General features: G+C 38.5%; 1 protein-coding gene across 1 annotated transcript; it reads left to right on the forward strand.

Moving 5' to 3' along the window:
- The first annotated feature begins 2,600 nt into the window (after nucleotides 1-2,600).
- pyyb (peptide YYb) lies at nucleotides 2,601-11,357 on the forward strand. Its single transcript, XM_017682061.2, has 4 exons — nucleotides 2,601-2,687; nucleotides 5,968-6,155; nucleotides 9,560-9,637; nucleotides 11,057-11,357. Exons 2-4 carry the CDS (start codon nucleotides 5,968-5,970, stop codon nucleotides 11,079-11,081), a joined length of 291 nt encoding a protein of 96 aa, XP_017537550.1. The 5' UTR covers nucleotides 2,601-2,687; the 3' UTR covers nucleotides 11,082-11,357.
- The last annotated feature ends 4,694 nt before the right edge of the window (nucleotides 11,358-16,051 follow it).

Raw genomic sequence — 16,051 nt, forward strand, 5'->3', positions numbered from 1 at the left:
ATGTCTCGCTCCATCCACCAACAGACTGTCCAGGAGTTGGTGGATGCTTTCCAAGTCTGGGAGGAGATCCCTCAGGAGACCATCCACCACCTCGCCACCTCATCAGGAGCATGCCCAGGCATTGTAGGGAGGTCATACAGGCACATGGAGGCCACACATAATAGTGAGCCTCATTTTGACTTGTTTTAAGGACATTACATCAAAGTTGGATCAGCCTGTCGTGTGTTTTCCCACTTTAATTTTGTGTGTGACTCCAAATCCAGGCCTCCATTGGTTAATAAATTTGATTTCCATTGATTTTTGTGTGATTTTGTTGTCAGCACATTCAACTTTGTACAGAACAAAGTATTCAATGAGAAAATTTCATTCATTCAGATTCATTCATTCAGTGTGTGTGTGTGTGTGTGTGTGTGTGTATGTATGTATGTATGTATATATATATATTATATATTACATAGACCCATTCTACAGAAATGTCCACTTTTCTATCTCTGTCACTGGTCTTATCAATCCTCATTAGTGTTACACGTACGAAAGGTAACACCAGTGACTTGTTAAATGAAAAATGCATTTCATAAAATGGCTGTTACAGAGCATCAAACCACATGTTGTCAGTCATGGAATCTCCACAAAAATATTTTAAGTAATTTATTCCATTTGTATTCTGTATTTTCACAATTACCTCAGAATAAAGTCGGTCGCACCAGTGACTTCAGCTAAAAGCTTCATATGAAATCATGAGCTAAATGAGAAAATCTCTGAGAACTGAAAGGCCCAGTGGACTCCACATGTGCTTTTCTTCACAGATCTTAAGAAAACAGGTCAAAGGAAGTCGAGTGATGTCATCAGTGTGACTTTTATTTCGAAATAAGAGATTTTTGTTATGCAATAACACCAGTGACACGACTTCTGGGGAACTTTCCTGATATAATTTATAATATTCATTTGCCATTTGTTTTCTTTGTCGTTTAATTCATATATTCCATAGTCGTGTACAGATTATTGCAGTTATAATTTCATAAAAATGTGTTTTTTTTTTCAAATAATTGTTGTGTGGTGCTTGGAATTCTGTATGGTTGATTTTAAAACCAATATTGCTAAATTGAGGCTGAAGGTTTAATAGTTAAAATAACGTATTGTTTTATTTAAAAATATAAATAAATTGTAACCCCAACATGTTTTTTAAGTATAATATATCTGTAAACACTCAGGATATAAAAATTGTTTCTGGGACTCCTAACAACCACCTGGAAGACCTGGTAGACCACCAACACTGTCCCTGCTGTGCCTTATACAGTACTATGCAAAACTCAGAGACCACCATTGTTTATTTGATTTCCAGTCAAAACATTCATTAAGAACAATTTATTCATTTTTCAGATCTTTCTGATGAGATTAGAACAAGATAATCCACTTGCTTAAGGAAGAAAAAAGTTACAGTAAAATAAATGAGTTTCTAAAACTGAAGTTCAAAAACTCATTAAAGGCTACAGAGAAAATGGGCCTTCTAACAACCACCTGGAAGACCTGGTAGACCCCAAAACTGCCCCCTATCAGAGAAACAGCACTTAAAGCTTTCCTCTTTGAAAGAGAGGAGAAAATCAATCTGCTTCAGATCTGAAAACATCCACAGGTGTTTCTGTCCATCCTTCCACTGTGAGAGGACCACTCAGCGCTGTGGGTCTGAAAGGATGTGTAGCTGTTCAAGAAGAAAAGGAGACAGACACATCAAACAAAGAAGCTGAACGATGGACTGACCACCCCCGAGTCCAGACTTCAACACCACTGAATGTATTTGGGATGACTTGGATGGTGGGAAGGAGAGAGCAACTTGTAAGACTGAACTTTGTAGGTGTGGCACAATAGCCCTGTAGAAATTTCCTGAATTTTTTTTTTCTGTTTTTGTTTTTTGTTTCTTTACACTTGGATTCATTTTCTTACTTTCTCCCTTCTTATGCAAGTGGTTTACCTTGTATCTAATCTGCTCAGTAAAATGGAATCTGAAAAATTAATAACTAATGCTTTTTATGTGTTCTTTGATGTTTAGACTGGAGATGAAATAAATGAACTACGGTGTCTGGATCTCTGGATATCTGTACAGTACGGTGTGTTTTGTGTGGAAATACTGCATCTGCTGTAGCCTATAAACGCACTGCAGAAGCAATAATAATGTGTTTCATGGCTCACAAATGGCTTAAACCAGTATAGAAAGTTTTTAAAGTTTTGAAAATGGAAAAGGAAATTTCCTTTTACATAACTAAGGTCATTCTATGTCAATTTTCCATCTTCTCAGAACGGCTGACATTAGCAGAGCTGGTCATTCTGACCCTCTAAAAACAGCCACGAGGAACTCGGTGTTGTCTTGATGTATCTGAAGTGGAAAGGTCTCAGCAGCTATTATCAGATTTTTCACATTTGCACTTGACTTCTGAACGTCTAATAATCTCCGCTGAGGTCCATATTTGTGCGTCTGTTTTCCCGGTGAGTCATGAGTTCAGCAGGGTGGTTGTAAAAGGGGAGAAAGCTGGCGCAGGGGTGGGTGGGGTGTTGACTTCTCTCCCTCATCGTTTCCGTCCCTCCCCAGGGTCGCAGCGGTATAAAAGCCGGAGAGCGGTGGGTGAGGACCTGAGACCGACTGCCAGCAGCAACATCTTCATCATCCTACAAGCCAGCAAGCCAATTACACAGTAAGTGACCATCTTTCCTTTCTGCTGTGGTTCATGAAGGTTCTCGAGTAATTGAATTTAGAGGTAACTAATACTCAGGGGAAATTTGTGCAAGATCTCAATGGTAATCTGCAAATCTGCATCATGAAGTGTTGATCTGGAAAAGATCAGTTGAGTGGAGAGGCGAACTGAGCCGTTCAGGACCACGGACAGCGCCGTGATGATCTTTTCAGGACCACGAGCAGCTCAGTTAACGCAACTAGCATTTCAATTTTACCTGTTTTACTAAACTGAATTGCATGAGCATTTACATTGGTCTTCTGGAACCCTCTAGAACCTTTCTGGCTCTGTAGACGCCTGATCATTATCAGAACTGTTGATATAACTGATAGCCTACCCACACATTTAAAAAGTAATGCCACTTTTGGAAGAACCACTTTTGGTTCCCAAAGGATGCATGTTTTAAAAGAAATTTGTGAGTGTGGAGAAGTTTTAAAAGATACTTTCTTCCAAGAAACTTTACCTGATACTTTAGAACAGTTCATTCTTATTCAGAAAAATTGTTCTCTCTAGAGAGAGAATTATGCCAAGACCGTGTATATTTAATACCGTAGTATCAAACCTACCAATGAGTACAAAATCCAGGACCAAAGACTGATCCAAACTTGAAGCCCTCACTCGCACCGGTGCTACACTCTTAATATTATCTACTATCATTTATTCACTATATACAATTAATTATTCATTAAACTACTATGAATTATTCAGTAACTACTACGCATTGTTCTGTATGTACTAAGTATTAATCAAATAATCAATAACTACTATAAACTGTAGAGTGAGATGGTTCTTCAGGGATTCTTTAGGGAACCAAAAGTGGTTCTACTATGGCATCATGCAAAGAATGTGTATATTTAAGACTGTAGTATCAAACCAACAATTACAAAACCCGGGACCAAAAACTGAGCCAAACTATATATATATATATATATATATATATATATATATATATATATTCCTAAACCTATTCATTAAATACAATTAATTATTTGTTAAACTACTGTGAATTATTCAGTAACAGTACAGTAAAATGGTTCTTCAAGGGACTTATTCAGAACCATGAGTTCTATATAGAACCATCCAATGCTTAAATCGTTATTTGCAAGATAAAATGGTTCTTCAGACTGATGGAGAACATGTTGTATATGGTTTTTTGAAAACAGTTCTATGTAGCAACAAAAAGGGTTCTTCTATTGGTACAAGTTTGACATTGTATGACATTATCCATCAATCTGAAAACAACCATTCTCTTACTAAAGAACCCTTGAAGAACCTTCTTTTTAAGAGTGTACTGTTCCCCATCAATCTGAGAATCTTGTGTTTCTGATAACAGCCATTCTGTTTACTAAAGAACCCTTGAGGAACCTTCTTTTTAAGAGTGTGCTGTTTCCCATCAATCTGAGAATCTTGTGTTTCTGATGACAGCCATTCTATTTACTTAAGAACCCTTGAAGAACCATCTTTTTAAGAGTGTGCTGTTACCCATCAATCTGAGAATCCTGTGATTCTGATAACAGCCATTCTATTTACTAAAGAACCCTTGAGGAACCTTCTTTTTAAGAGTGTACTGTTCCCCATCAATCTGAGAATCTTGTGTTTCTGATAACAGCCATTCTATTTACTTAAGAACCCTTGAAGAACCATCTTTTTAAGAGTGTGCTGTTCCCCATCAATCTGAGAATCTTGTGTTTCTGATGACAGCCATTCTATTTACTTAAGAACCCTAGAAGAACCATATTTTTAACAGTGTACTGTTCCCCATCAATCTGAGAATCTTGTATTTCTGATAACAGCCATTCTATTTACTTAAGAACCATAGAAGAACCATATTTTTAAGAGTGTACTGTTCCCCATCAATCTGAGAATCTTGTGTTTCTGATAACAGCCATTCTATTTACTTAAGAACCCTAGAAGAACCATCTTTTTAAGAGTGTGCTGTTCCCCATCAATCTGAGAATCTTGTGTTTCTGAAAACAGCCATTCTATTTGCTTAAGAACCCTAGAAGAACCATATTTTTAACAGTGTGCTGTTCCCCATCAATCTGAGAATCTTGTGTTTCTGATAACAGCCATTGTATTTACTTAAGAACCCTAGAAGAACCATATTTTTAACAGTGTACTGTTCCCCATCAATCTGAGAATCTTGTGTTTCTGATAACAGCCATTCTATTTACTTAAGAACCCTAGAAGAACCATCTTTTTAAGAGTGTGCTGTTCCCCATCAATCTGAGAATCTTGTGTTTCTGAAAACAGCCATTCTATTTGCTTAAGAACCCTAGAAGAACCATATTTTTAACAGTGTGCTGTTCCCCATCAATCTGAGAATCTTGTGTTTCTGATAACAGCCATTCTATTTACTTAAGAACCCTAGAAGAACCATCTTTTTAAGAGTGTGCTGTTCCCCATCAATCTGAGAATCTTGTATTTCTGATAACAGCCATTCTATTTACCTAAGAACCCTAGAAGAACCATATTTTTAAGAGTGTACTGTTCCCCATCAATCTGAGAATCTTGTGTTTCTGATAACAGCCATTCTATTTACTTAAGAACCCTAGAAGAACCATCTTTTTAAGAGTGTGCTGTTCCCCATCAATCTGAGAATCTTGTATTTCTGATAACAGCCATTCTATTTACTTAAGAACCCTAGAAGAACCATATTTTTAAGAGTGTACTGTTCCCCATCAATCTGAGAATCTTGTGTTTCTGATAACAGCCATTCTATTTACTTAAGAACCCTAGAAGAACCATATTTTTAACAGTGTGCTGTTCCCCATCAATCTGAGAATCTTGTCTTTCTGATAACAGCCATTCTATTTACTTAAGAACCCTAGAAGGACCATATTTTTAACAGTGTACTGTTCCCCATCAATCTGAGAATCTTGTCTTTCTGATAACAGCCATTCTATTTACTTAAGAACCCTAGAAGAACCATATTTTTAACAGTGTACTGTTCCCCATCAATCTGAGAATCTTGTCTTTCTGATAACAGCCATTCTATTTACTTAAGAACCCTTGAAGAACCATCTTTTTAAGAGTGTACTATGTTGTATTCAGTGCACTGTCAGTTTAAGAGCCTGAAAACATTAATAACTGTATAATAACTGTAATTAATTTCTTGTGATACATTCCCAGATTGCATTTCTCAGACTCCTCTCTTTCTTCATGTAAGCGATGCACATAGCTTTATATAGTGTTTTTTAAACGGAGGTTGTTAAAGGATTTTAACTGCTTGACCCCTCAGATGGCCAGCTCAATGCGATCCTGGACGGCACTCCTGGCTCTTCTGCTGTGTGTCCTGGTGTGCCTGAGCAGCCTGGCTGAAGCTTATCCACCCAAACCTGAACCTCCGGCAGGAGACGTGGGTCCGGAGGAGATGGCCAAATACCACACGGCCCTGCGGCACTACATCAACCTCATCACACGGCAGAGGTCAGTCAATACTGCCCTTCAGCTGCACCTTCAGTTTGCATTCCGTTCATTCGCAGGGATGTGAATCTTGATTCAGTGTGATTCAGATTCTTTTGGGAATGATTCGGTTCATCATTCAATCCCAAATTTCACCACGATTCAATTTAATTTGTTTCATTTTCATTGGTTTAAAAGTGCACTAACTGGATGAACTATACATACAATAATATATACAATCATAATAACACACTTTATCTGACTGTGACAGTCATTATATTACATTATAATAACAATGGTAAGATGCCATTGGATCATTGCTCTTATAACAATGCACTAATGTTTTAATGTTGTGATATTCCAGGTTATTACATAATTAATTATAAAGTTATGTTGTGAATGATATTTCAATTTTTCTGATGGGTGTTTTTTTTACTTTAAAGAAACACATGACAATAATTTTCCATTTTCCTGAGAAATCATTCATATAAAATTACACCATAGATTTATTATCGGCAATGATAACTAAAGATAAGCTTATCGTTTGGAATAAAACTCTTGATTTCTGATCCTGAACTTGAGCCCATTTCATCCAGACCAAACCATCACTTTCCTTTTGGTTCCTGACCAAAATATAGACTCTGTAAGTTGGGGGACAGTGGGTGGAAGCACAAGTTATGCTACCGTTCATAAGTTAAAAATTCCTTCATCATATTATTAACTGTCATTGTATGTAAGGTAATTACTTATACAATGCAGATGTAAGTATTCAGATGATTATAATATAATTTACCATTTTTAAAAATGGAAACATTGATTAAATATTGTCAATGTTTCAATTTTCAAAAAAGTTAAATAAAAAAAGATCTGTGGTCATTTGTTTGAGATTTGACCACCACTTTTGAAATGTGAGATATCGTGGATATTCATCTTATTAGACCTTCATTCTGGATATCTTTTTGGATTCTGGATCTTTTTCTGGATATTAACTTTTTTAGAACTTCTTTCTGGATATTAATTTTATTACAATCTCTTTGTGGATATTAACTTTATTAGAACTTCTTTCTGGATATTAATTTTATTACAATCTCTTTGTGGATATTAACTTTATTAGAACTTCTTTCTGGATATTAATTTTATTACAATCTCTTTGTGGATATTAACTTTATTAGAACTTCTTTCTGGATATTCATTTTATTACAATCTGTTTCTGGATATTAACTTTATTAGAGCATCATTCTGGATATTCATTTTATTACAATATCTTTCTGGATATTAACTTTTTTAGAACTTCTTTCTGGATATTAACTTTATTAGAACTTATTTCTGGATATTAATTTTATTACAGTCTCTTTGTGGATATTAACTTTATTAGACCTTCTTTCTGGATATTCATTTTATTACAATCTGTTTCTGGATATTAACTTTATTAGAGCTTCATTCTGGATATTCATTTTATTACAATATCTTTCTGGATATTAACTTTATTAGAACTTCTTTCTGGATATCAATTTTATTACAACTTAATTCTGAATATTTATTTATTAGAGCTTTATTCTGGATATTATTTAGATTTTTATTTGAATTTCTTTCTGGATATTAACTTTAGTAGAACTTTTTTCTGGATATTAATTTTATTAGAATTTTTTCTAGAATTTCTTTCTGGATGTTAAATTTATTAGAACTTCTTTTTGGATGTTATTTTTTACTTGAATTTCACCCTGGATAATTACTTTAATAAAACTTTTTCTGGATTAAAATTTTTTTTAATTGATTCCGGATTTTCAATTTATTACAACTTTATTCTGAAAATTTATTTATTAGAGCTTCGTTCTGGGTGTAAATTTTATTAGCACTTTATTGTAGGTAGTAATTTTATTTGAACTTCCTTCTGGATATTAATTTTATACTTGATGTTCTACGGCGTTCTCAGTTATTTTTAAGTAGAATTTATGCCTTTCTTTATATTTGCAGAAACAGAATGCTTACAAAAAAAAATCAAGGTCACTGAAATTTTAAAAAGCATGCTACCACTTAAACACATGCCGTAATTATTTGATTTGCACTGATTGCTTATTTATTTATTTATTTGTTTGTTTTATGTGCATATTTAGTGGTTTCAAGAATCTCTGTCTATGTGTTTTGGTTAAATATGCAAAGTAATCTGACTGAGAAAAGTGAGAGACCCCACAGCAGGATGTCATTTAAGGCCCTCAAACGTCCAGAGTCGGCCCTGAGTGCGGTCACGCCGTGTGCTCACTCTGCCTGCTGAACGGTGTGAAGCAGTGGGTTTATTATTAAGTGGGTTTAACCTGTCAGCTTTCCACAGAGATGAACCTGTTATTTACACTGCGGGAGAAAATAACACTCACAGTTACGCTCTGAGTTAATTACAGATTCACTGCAATCCTGAGGGCTTTGTTATTCTGAAAGGTCACAGAGGATTTGTGTGGATCTTTATAGTTTATTATTATCCCACACTGTTAAACACAGAGCTGTCAGCGTATTTAAAAAGTAAGTAAAACAATTCATATGGATCTTTGCGTTGGTTTGACTTGGAGGTTTTTTTGTAAGTAAAATCAATGAGATCCTTCAAAACATCACTGTTTGGTGGAAATAGAAACCAGATTAAACGGCCTACAATCGACCTCTATCACCACTTTCTTAAAAGCCTTTAAAGGGTCATTCCAAAATCATTTCAAAATATCTGCATAGTTGACTTGTTGAGATGTAAACAGAGTCATTCAGAGTGGTTTGTTGTGAAATGGTTGATTGTAGAGGCTCAGATTTCTTTAGTGGAGGTGATAGGAACCAGAGGTCGCCATGACTACAACACAAATATAGCCAATTTAATGACTATTAAATACTGAATTTTCCATTTAATTTATTTCCAACATGACCAGTAAAGCTACACGTGTCTTCTGGGGTTTTATATGTAATGTTTATTATGGTGAAATAGCAGAAGATCTGAAAAACAAAAAGTTTTCATTAGGGACTATTTTTCCTCACAACACCCTGCATGTATCCCTCCACTACAAAAATGTTTTAGCTCAAAATTGTCATAAAACAATGTTTTAGATATCAGGCAGTGAATTCATAACCATTTCATGTAGTGAGGGAGGTAGACGTCTGGCTCCTATCACCACCACTGTGAACAATTCTGATTCATTTCTCAAGAATGGCTCATTTCACGTCACGCCAAACCGCTCTGAGTGACTTTGTTCACATCTTAATGAGTGAAGTATGTGGAAAGTTTTGAAAAATTGATAGAAGTCCCCTTTAGGCATCACTCCACCTTTTTCACCTGTAGCCTAGCAACAGGAGCAAGTATACGGGCCTTTTTCACGTTGTGTTTGGTTTATAAGCAGAATATTGCAGAATATCAGGATTTTGAACTGCTTTTAATAAAGTCTATCATTCTCTCTCAGATACGGAAAGAGATCCTCTCCTGAGGTGGCGGTGGCGGAGCTCCTATTTGGTGACGATGAACAGGACGTAAGACCACGGTGAGCGACAGCAGAACATCTACAATAGTGACGTGTCTCGCCTTTAATAATCTACACACCAGCCACTTCATCGGAAACCCATCTCTTGCAGCTCCACCTAGATGGTGTACAGTTAGAGACTATAGCTCATCTGTTGAAGCACTGTTTGTGTTAGCCGTCCACTATCCTTCATTAATAGTCAGTTTCTAGAGCTGATAAAGGCTGAATATTTTGGGACATGGGCCCAACGGCTGTATAGCTAATTAACTTAGCTAAATTTCTAATACATTCTTTATCACAAGCTTCTTACTACACCTAAAGTTGTTCTAATTTGAGAGCCTGCTAGCTAATTAGTTCACATAAGCTAATGTCAGTGGAGTAAGCAACTGGAGGGGGCAACCTCACTGGGGCCCAGGGTGACCAGACCCCCATAAAATTTATATTAGCCCCCTCATAAAGAGACTCACACCCATGACTCACACAGAGATCTGATTTCTAAACTTAAAATCTCACCAGTTTGCTTCTGTGAACACAGGCAGAATTGACGCCCTCATATTCATAATGCTGCTCATCCCTGGTAACCATGGTAACAAATCCTTCACAACCTGCAACATCAGATCTTCATTATTTATAATTCTAATGTCTTAAATAGGGAGTCAAATGTAAACATTCAGGTTAATATTAGATGATTGTGGGAGGATTGGCAGCCCAGATTGGCAGATCCTAGTTACACGACTGACTAACGTGCTGTTGGGTTATTAATGGGTAATTTAGTCATCTTGAGCACCTATTTAAGACAACTTATTTACTCACATATTAAGAAAAAAACAAGATACCTTTCAGTTGTGCACCAAACAGCTGAAATCACTTCTACAGGTTCGACTCCAGTGTTATTTTTCATGCTATGTAACATTCTGTAGTTCAGTATTGCATCCCTCAGCCTCAGGTTTGAAAGAATTCATGATGTGTATGCGTTGTCACCCAATAAAGTCCACTACAATTCCCAGCATGCATAACACAAGTACACAATGCAACCATTGGGAACGCCCCCTCCTCCGGCCCCCATAGCAGTAAAGAAATCCACTGATTTAGAGGCTTATAAATACAAAAGTGAAGAAAGTCTGTCTTATATATCCGCCCTTTATTAAAAAGCTCCTCCCACCTTCAAGCTACATCATCAGAAGGGGGGTTCAGTCCTTAATCCAGGAAAATCACTCTTAGCACTACTGCGGCTCCACCGCAGGAGGCGAGTAGACATGTTTACAACAGATGTAGCGATGGTCTCATTTGTTATTGTGGCCAGAGAGCCCCTTTGAGATGTTCAGTAGAAGTGGAGACTCCTGCGTAAACGCTATTGGTTAACCTCCACAAGATGGAGATGTTTCTATATGAAACTGTGGCTGGAGATGTGAGAACTGACCTGAGACATTTTTCTTTCAGCGCTGATGACCACTTGGCCTGGTAATCCTCTCCTCTGTCTCGCTGCATCATGTGAATCCCTCTCAAGTCCATCTCTGTGATGATAAACAAGTTTACTGAACAGCCAAAGCAGCATGAACCAGCGGCCCTCCTACTCCCGAGGGCTTCCTCTCACCTCAAGATATGGGCAAATGTCTCTCTGTCTCTCTCTCTCTCTCACTCCCTCTTTATCCAAACGTTTTCTGTGAAGCGACAATTGTAAATAATTTGTTACTCACATAATTGAGAATAATAAAGAATGACTAGATGTTGAATGGAGGTACAAAAAACTCAGTTTTGTGGAATTCTTTATGCAGATGCTCTTTTACACTGTGTGATGAATTTGAAAGGTTTTATTAAAGGTTTTTAATGTTGACTGACATTGCTTGACTAAACACCCATCAGGCATAACATTATGAGCACCTCCTTGTTTCTACGCTCATTGTCCATTTGATCAGCTCCACTTACTGTATAGGTGCACTTTGTAGTTCTACAGTTACAGACTGTAGTCCATCTGTTTCTCTGAAACCTTGTTAGGCTCGTTTTACCCTGTTCTTCAGTGGTCAGGACCCCCATGGACCCTCAGAGAGCAGGTACTATTTGGGTGGTGGACCATTCTCAGTACTGCAGTAACACTGACATGGTGGTGGTGTGTTAGTGTGTGTTGTGCTAGTATGAGTGGATCAGACACAGGAGTGCTGCTGGAGTAGACGCCTCTACCTTGTCAGTCCATAGTCCGTAGTTTGTCTTGGTCATCCTCTAGTCTTTCATCAGTGGTCACAGGACGCTGCTCACAGGACGCTGCCCACAGGCAGCAGTTTAAAAACTTCAGCAGCACTGCTGTGTCTGATCCACTCAGACCAGCACAACACACACTAACACACCACCACCACAGTGTTACTGCAGTGCTGAGAATGATCCACCACCCAAATAGCACCTGCTCTGTGAGGGTCCATGGGAGTCCTGACCACTGAAGAACAGGGTAAAACGAGGCTAACAAGGTTTCAGAGAAACAGATGGACTACAGTCTGTAACTGTAGAACTACAAAGTGCAGCTACAGTAAGTGGAGCTGATAAAATGGACTATGAGCATAGAAACAAGGAAGTGGTCATAATGTTATACCTGATTGGTGTATATAAGTAAATAAAACAGGCTACATTTAACATGACGAAGATCAGCTCCTGCTTGCTACTATGAAAAATCCAGTATCTCTAAGCAACGTGAATAAAATCCTAAATAAGGCTCTACTTAAAAAAATAAATCTAGTAACCTGCAGTAAAATATGAAAACATGGCAAAAATAATCAGCTGTTACAAAAATAAGAATTCTAAGAAGTGTTACAAACTGAGGCACTCTGGACTAACGCTAACGTTCATTTTTAGCATTATGTGGTTTCCTGTATGTCAGCATTATTGCCCTGGTTTGACAAATGTTACAATTGGATATTGTTTTCATATTTTTTGTTTCTTCATGTTTTCACTACAATACCCAGCATGCATTACGCAGATACACAGCCGCTAGCCTAGCCACTGAGCTACAGGCTAATAAATACAACTAAACCTGCTCTAGTGTAACTTTTACCTCAACAGACACAAAAAAGTCAAGAAAACAGTAATTCTATCTTTATTCAGCACAAATGGATGTTGAAGTCAAGTTTTTCACACTTTCAATCAGAAGAAATGAGCCAAACTAAAGTAACGTAGCTAGCCAGCTAACGTTAGCTGGGTAGTAGCTAGGTACATTGCTAACTTTAGCCTTTAGCTTGTTGTTCTCCTCATTTTACGAGTCATTTCTCTCATTTCTCTCTGTTGAAGTGATGATTTTAAGACTGTTACACGACTACAATAAGATATTCAACTTCCTAGCAGCAACATTAGACTAAAGCTAGCAAAAAAATAACCCTGAAAAATCCATGGCAAAGCAGTTTAAAAGGGAAACTCCACCAGCTTTTCAAGAATTCCTGCATAATTAGACGGTTAAGATGTAAACTAAGCCATTCAGATGGTTTGGTGTGAAATGCTTTGTTCTAGAGAAACTTCCCTGAGTCAGAATCGTTCACAGTGGTGGTGATAGGAACCAGATGTCCACCTCCAAAAGCTCCCTCACAGAAAACGGTTACATGAGAAATGCGCTGCTTGACGTCTGACACACTGTTTTACGAAACGTTTGAGACAAACTTTTGGGCTACATTCTGCTTTTAAAATCCATTAATGGTGGAGGGATACATGCAAGGTGTTACAAGGCAAAGTAGCCCACGGTAAAACTTTGTGTTTCTAGATTTAACACTATTTTACCTCGTATCAAGGCTAAGACCACCTACAAGAGGAAAATTGAGGATCACTTCAACAACAAGGACGGCAGGTATGGAGGGGCATCCAGCACCTCACCAATCACAAGACAAGAAGTGGCACAACAGTTAAAAGTGACGCCTCACTGGCAGAGGAACTTGACTGTTTCTTTGCTCGCTATGAGGCCAAAGCAGCGGAGACATACACAAGACCTCCACCAGTCTCCCACAACCACATCCTCACTGTGCAGGAGCATGAGGTGAGACGTGCTCAGGGAAGTGAACCCCAGAAAAGCTGCTGGTCCTGATGGTGTGACAGGAAAGGTGCTGAAGGTATGTCCAGACCAGCCCACTGTGGTCTTTACAATAATCTTCAACCTGTCCCTGTCCAAATCCACCATCCCCCCTTGTCTGAAGTCTGCCACCATCATTCCACTGCCAAAAAAGTCTACCATCAGCGACCTCAATGACTTCCGTCTGGTCACACTCACACCGGTCATAATGAAGTGTTTTGAGAGACTGGTTCTGCATCACGTCAGAGCCATCCTCCCACCCACCTGCCTACAAAGCAAACAGGTCCACAGAAGACGCCATCACTTCTGCTCTCCACACAGCACTCAACACCTGGAGCACCAGGGGAGCTATGTGAGGATGCTCTTTGTAGACTTCAACTCATCTTTTAACAGTCATCCCCCACAGACTGGTGACCAAACTCACAGACTTGGGACTTTCACAACCCCCCTGCCTCTGGATCAAAGATTTTCTGACCGACCGCACCCAGTCTGTAAGATTGGGTCTCCATCATTCCTCCACCCTTAAACTCAGCACTGGACCTTAGCCCGCTACTCTATGCTCTGTACACCTATGACTGTGTCCCCACCCACTCCTCCAACACCATAGTATGGTTTGCGGATGACCCGACAGTGGTTGGACTTATCTCTGGAGGAGATGAGACCGCCTACAGGGATGAAGTTCAGGGACTGACTGAGTGGTGTTCAGGAAATAACCTCAACCTAAACTCCTCAAAAACAAAAGAACTCATTATAGACTTCCGGCGGAAAGGAGCAGTCCCCACACCACTATACATCAATGGGGACTGTGTTGAAAAAGTCCCTTCCTTCAGATTCCTGGGCACACACATTTCTGAAGATCCATGGCAGTGGTCAAGAAGGCGCAGCAGAGACTTCCTGAGAATTCTCAGGAAAAACAACCTTCAGGAGAAGCTGCTGGTGTCCTACTAGCGCTCCACCATTGAGAGCGTGCTGACATACTGCATCTCTATGTGGTACAGCAGCTGCTCAGTGGCAGAGAGGAGCGCACTGCAGGGGGTCATAAACACAGCTGGGAGATCATCGGCTGCCCACTGCCCTGCCTGGAGGACCTGTTCAGCTCCCGTTGCCTCAGCAGGGCAGCCAACATCCAGAAGGACACATTTCACCCGGGACATCATCTTTTCGACCTGCTGCCCTCTGGTAAATGCTTTAGGTCCATCCCATCCCGGGCAAACAGGCTCAAAAACAGTTTTTACCCCAGAGCCGTACGGGAACTGAACACTCCCAAACACAGACACTGACAAGGACTTTTTATAGAACACTGCTCAGTAGAAGTGGCTGAACACCACTACAGCTCTTTACTGGCACTGACTATATAGGACACTGTACACTGTTCCAGTGTTCCACTCCACCTCTGTTCTATTTATTATTCATTTGTTGTTGAGTGTGCAATCTATATATATTCTTTCTGTGCAATAATTCTTAAGATGTGCAATATCATGACTCTATAAGCTATCCAGGAATGTGCAATAACGAACTGCTACCTCACTTGTCTATTGTCTGTTTAGAATATATTGTTTTATTGTCCTTTTTCTTTATATTTAAGATATTTGATACTTTTTATTCCTTAAATCTGCACTTCATATATTTTAGGCTTATGTTTAGATAATTTAATCTTGCTTAATTGTTTTGTGTGTAGAAAGTGCCGTTGGATTGCGGCTCAAATTCGTTGTACACTGTGCAATTACAATAAAGGCCTCTTATCTTATCTTATCTTATCTTATCTTATCTTATCTTACTAACATTACATAGAGCTAAAATAGTGCTGTAGGCATCACAACCCACTGACTGCATAACTTACATCACCGCTCTAAAGAAATCTCTACAACGAACCATTTTACATCACACCACTTCGAATGACTTTGTGTACATCTCAATGAGTGAATTATGCCCACATAAAAAAACGCAGGAATTTCTCATTTAAATTTCTCAATTTGGTCGGAGTGTCCTTTACAGGCTTAACAAGCGGACCGTGGCTCCAGGTGCAGTTACACTAGTCCACCACTAGGTGGTACACATCGCGAATGTTTTCCTCCAGCGTTTTTTTCCTTTACTATCAGCGTGATAGTAAATTCGCATAATTTAGTCATGATTGACAACAGCTGCTCACAGCTGTGACCTACAAACATCATGTTTGCCTGTTGCAGTCAGTTAGCGCTTATAAAGGTGCCATATATACGAACCATTTAATACGAACCTATTTTTTTCGTCTGTGTTTAGCGGTGTTGTATAAATAATTACGAGAATAGTGCTTTAATAAATGTCTTAATTCTGTCTAATCAGATCTGCTGCCTTATTTTGTGGTAATCCCAGTCCTTAGCCGTTCTTAAAGCGGGCGGCGGCGCGGAGCAGCGCTA

Source organism: Pygocentrus nattereri, chromosome 13, assembly GCF_015220715.1.
Source record: "Pygocentrus nattereri isolate fPygNat1 chromosome 13, fPygNat1.pri, whole genome shotgun sequence".
In the NCBI taxonomy this organism is placed as follows: domain Eukaryota; kingdom Metazoa; phylum Chordata; class Actinopteri; order Characiformes; family Serrasalmidae; genus Pygocentrus; species Pygocentrus nattereri.

What these genes read in the sequence shown, in the direction of transcription:
- pyyb (XM_017682061.2), top strand. Translation starts at nt 5,968, where the DNA reads ATGGCCAGCTCAATGCGATCCTGGACGGCACTCCTGGCTCTTCTGCTG. An exon ending in AACCTCATCACACGGCAGAG is followed by an intron (nt 6,156 to 9,559) that starts GTCAGTCAATAC and finishes ATTCTCTCTCAG; the next exon opens with ATACGGAAAGAGATCCTCTC. An exon ending in GAACAGGACGTAAGACCACG is followed by an intron (nt 9,638 to 11,056) that starts GTGAGCGACAGC and finishes TTTTTCTTTCAG; the next exon opens with CGCTGATGACCACTTGGCCT.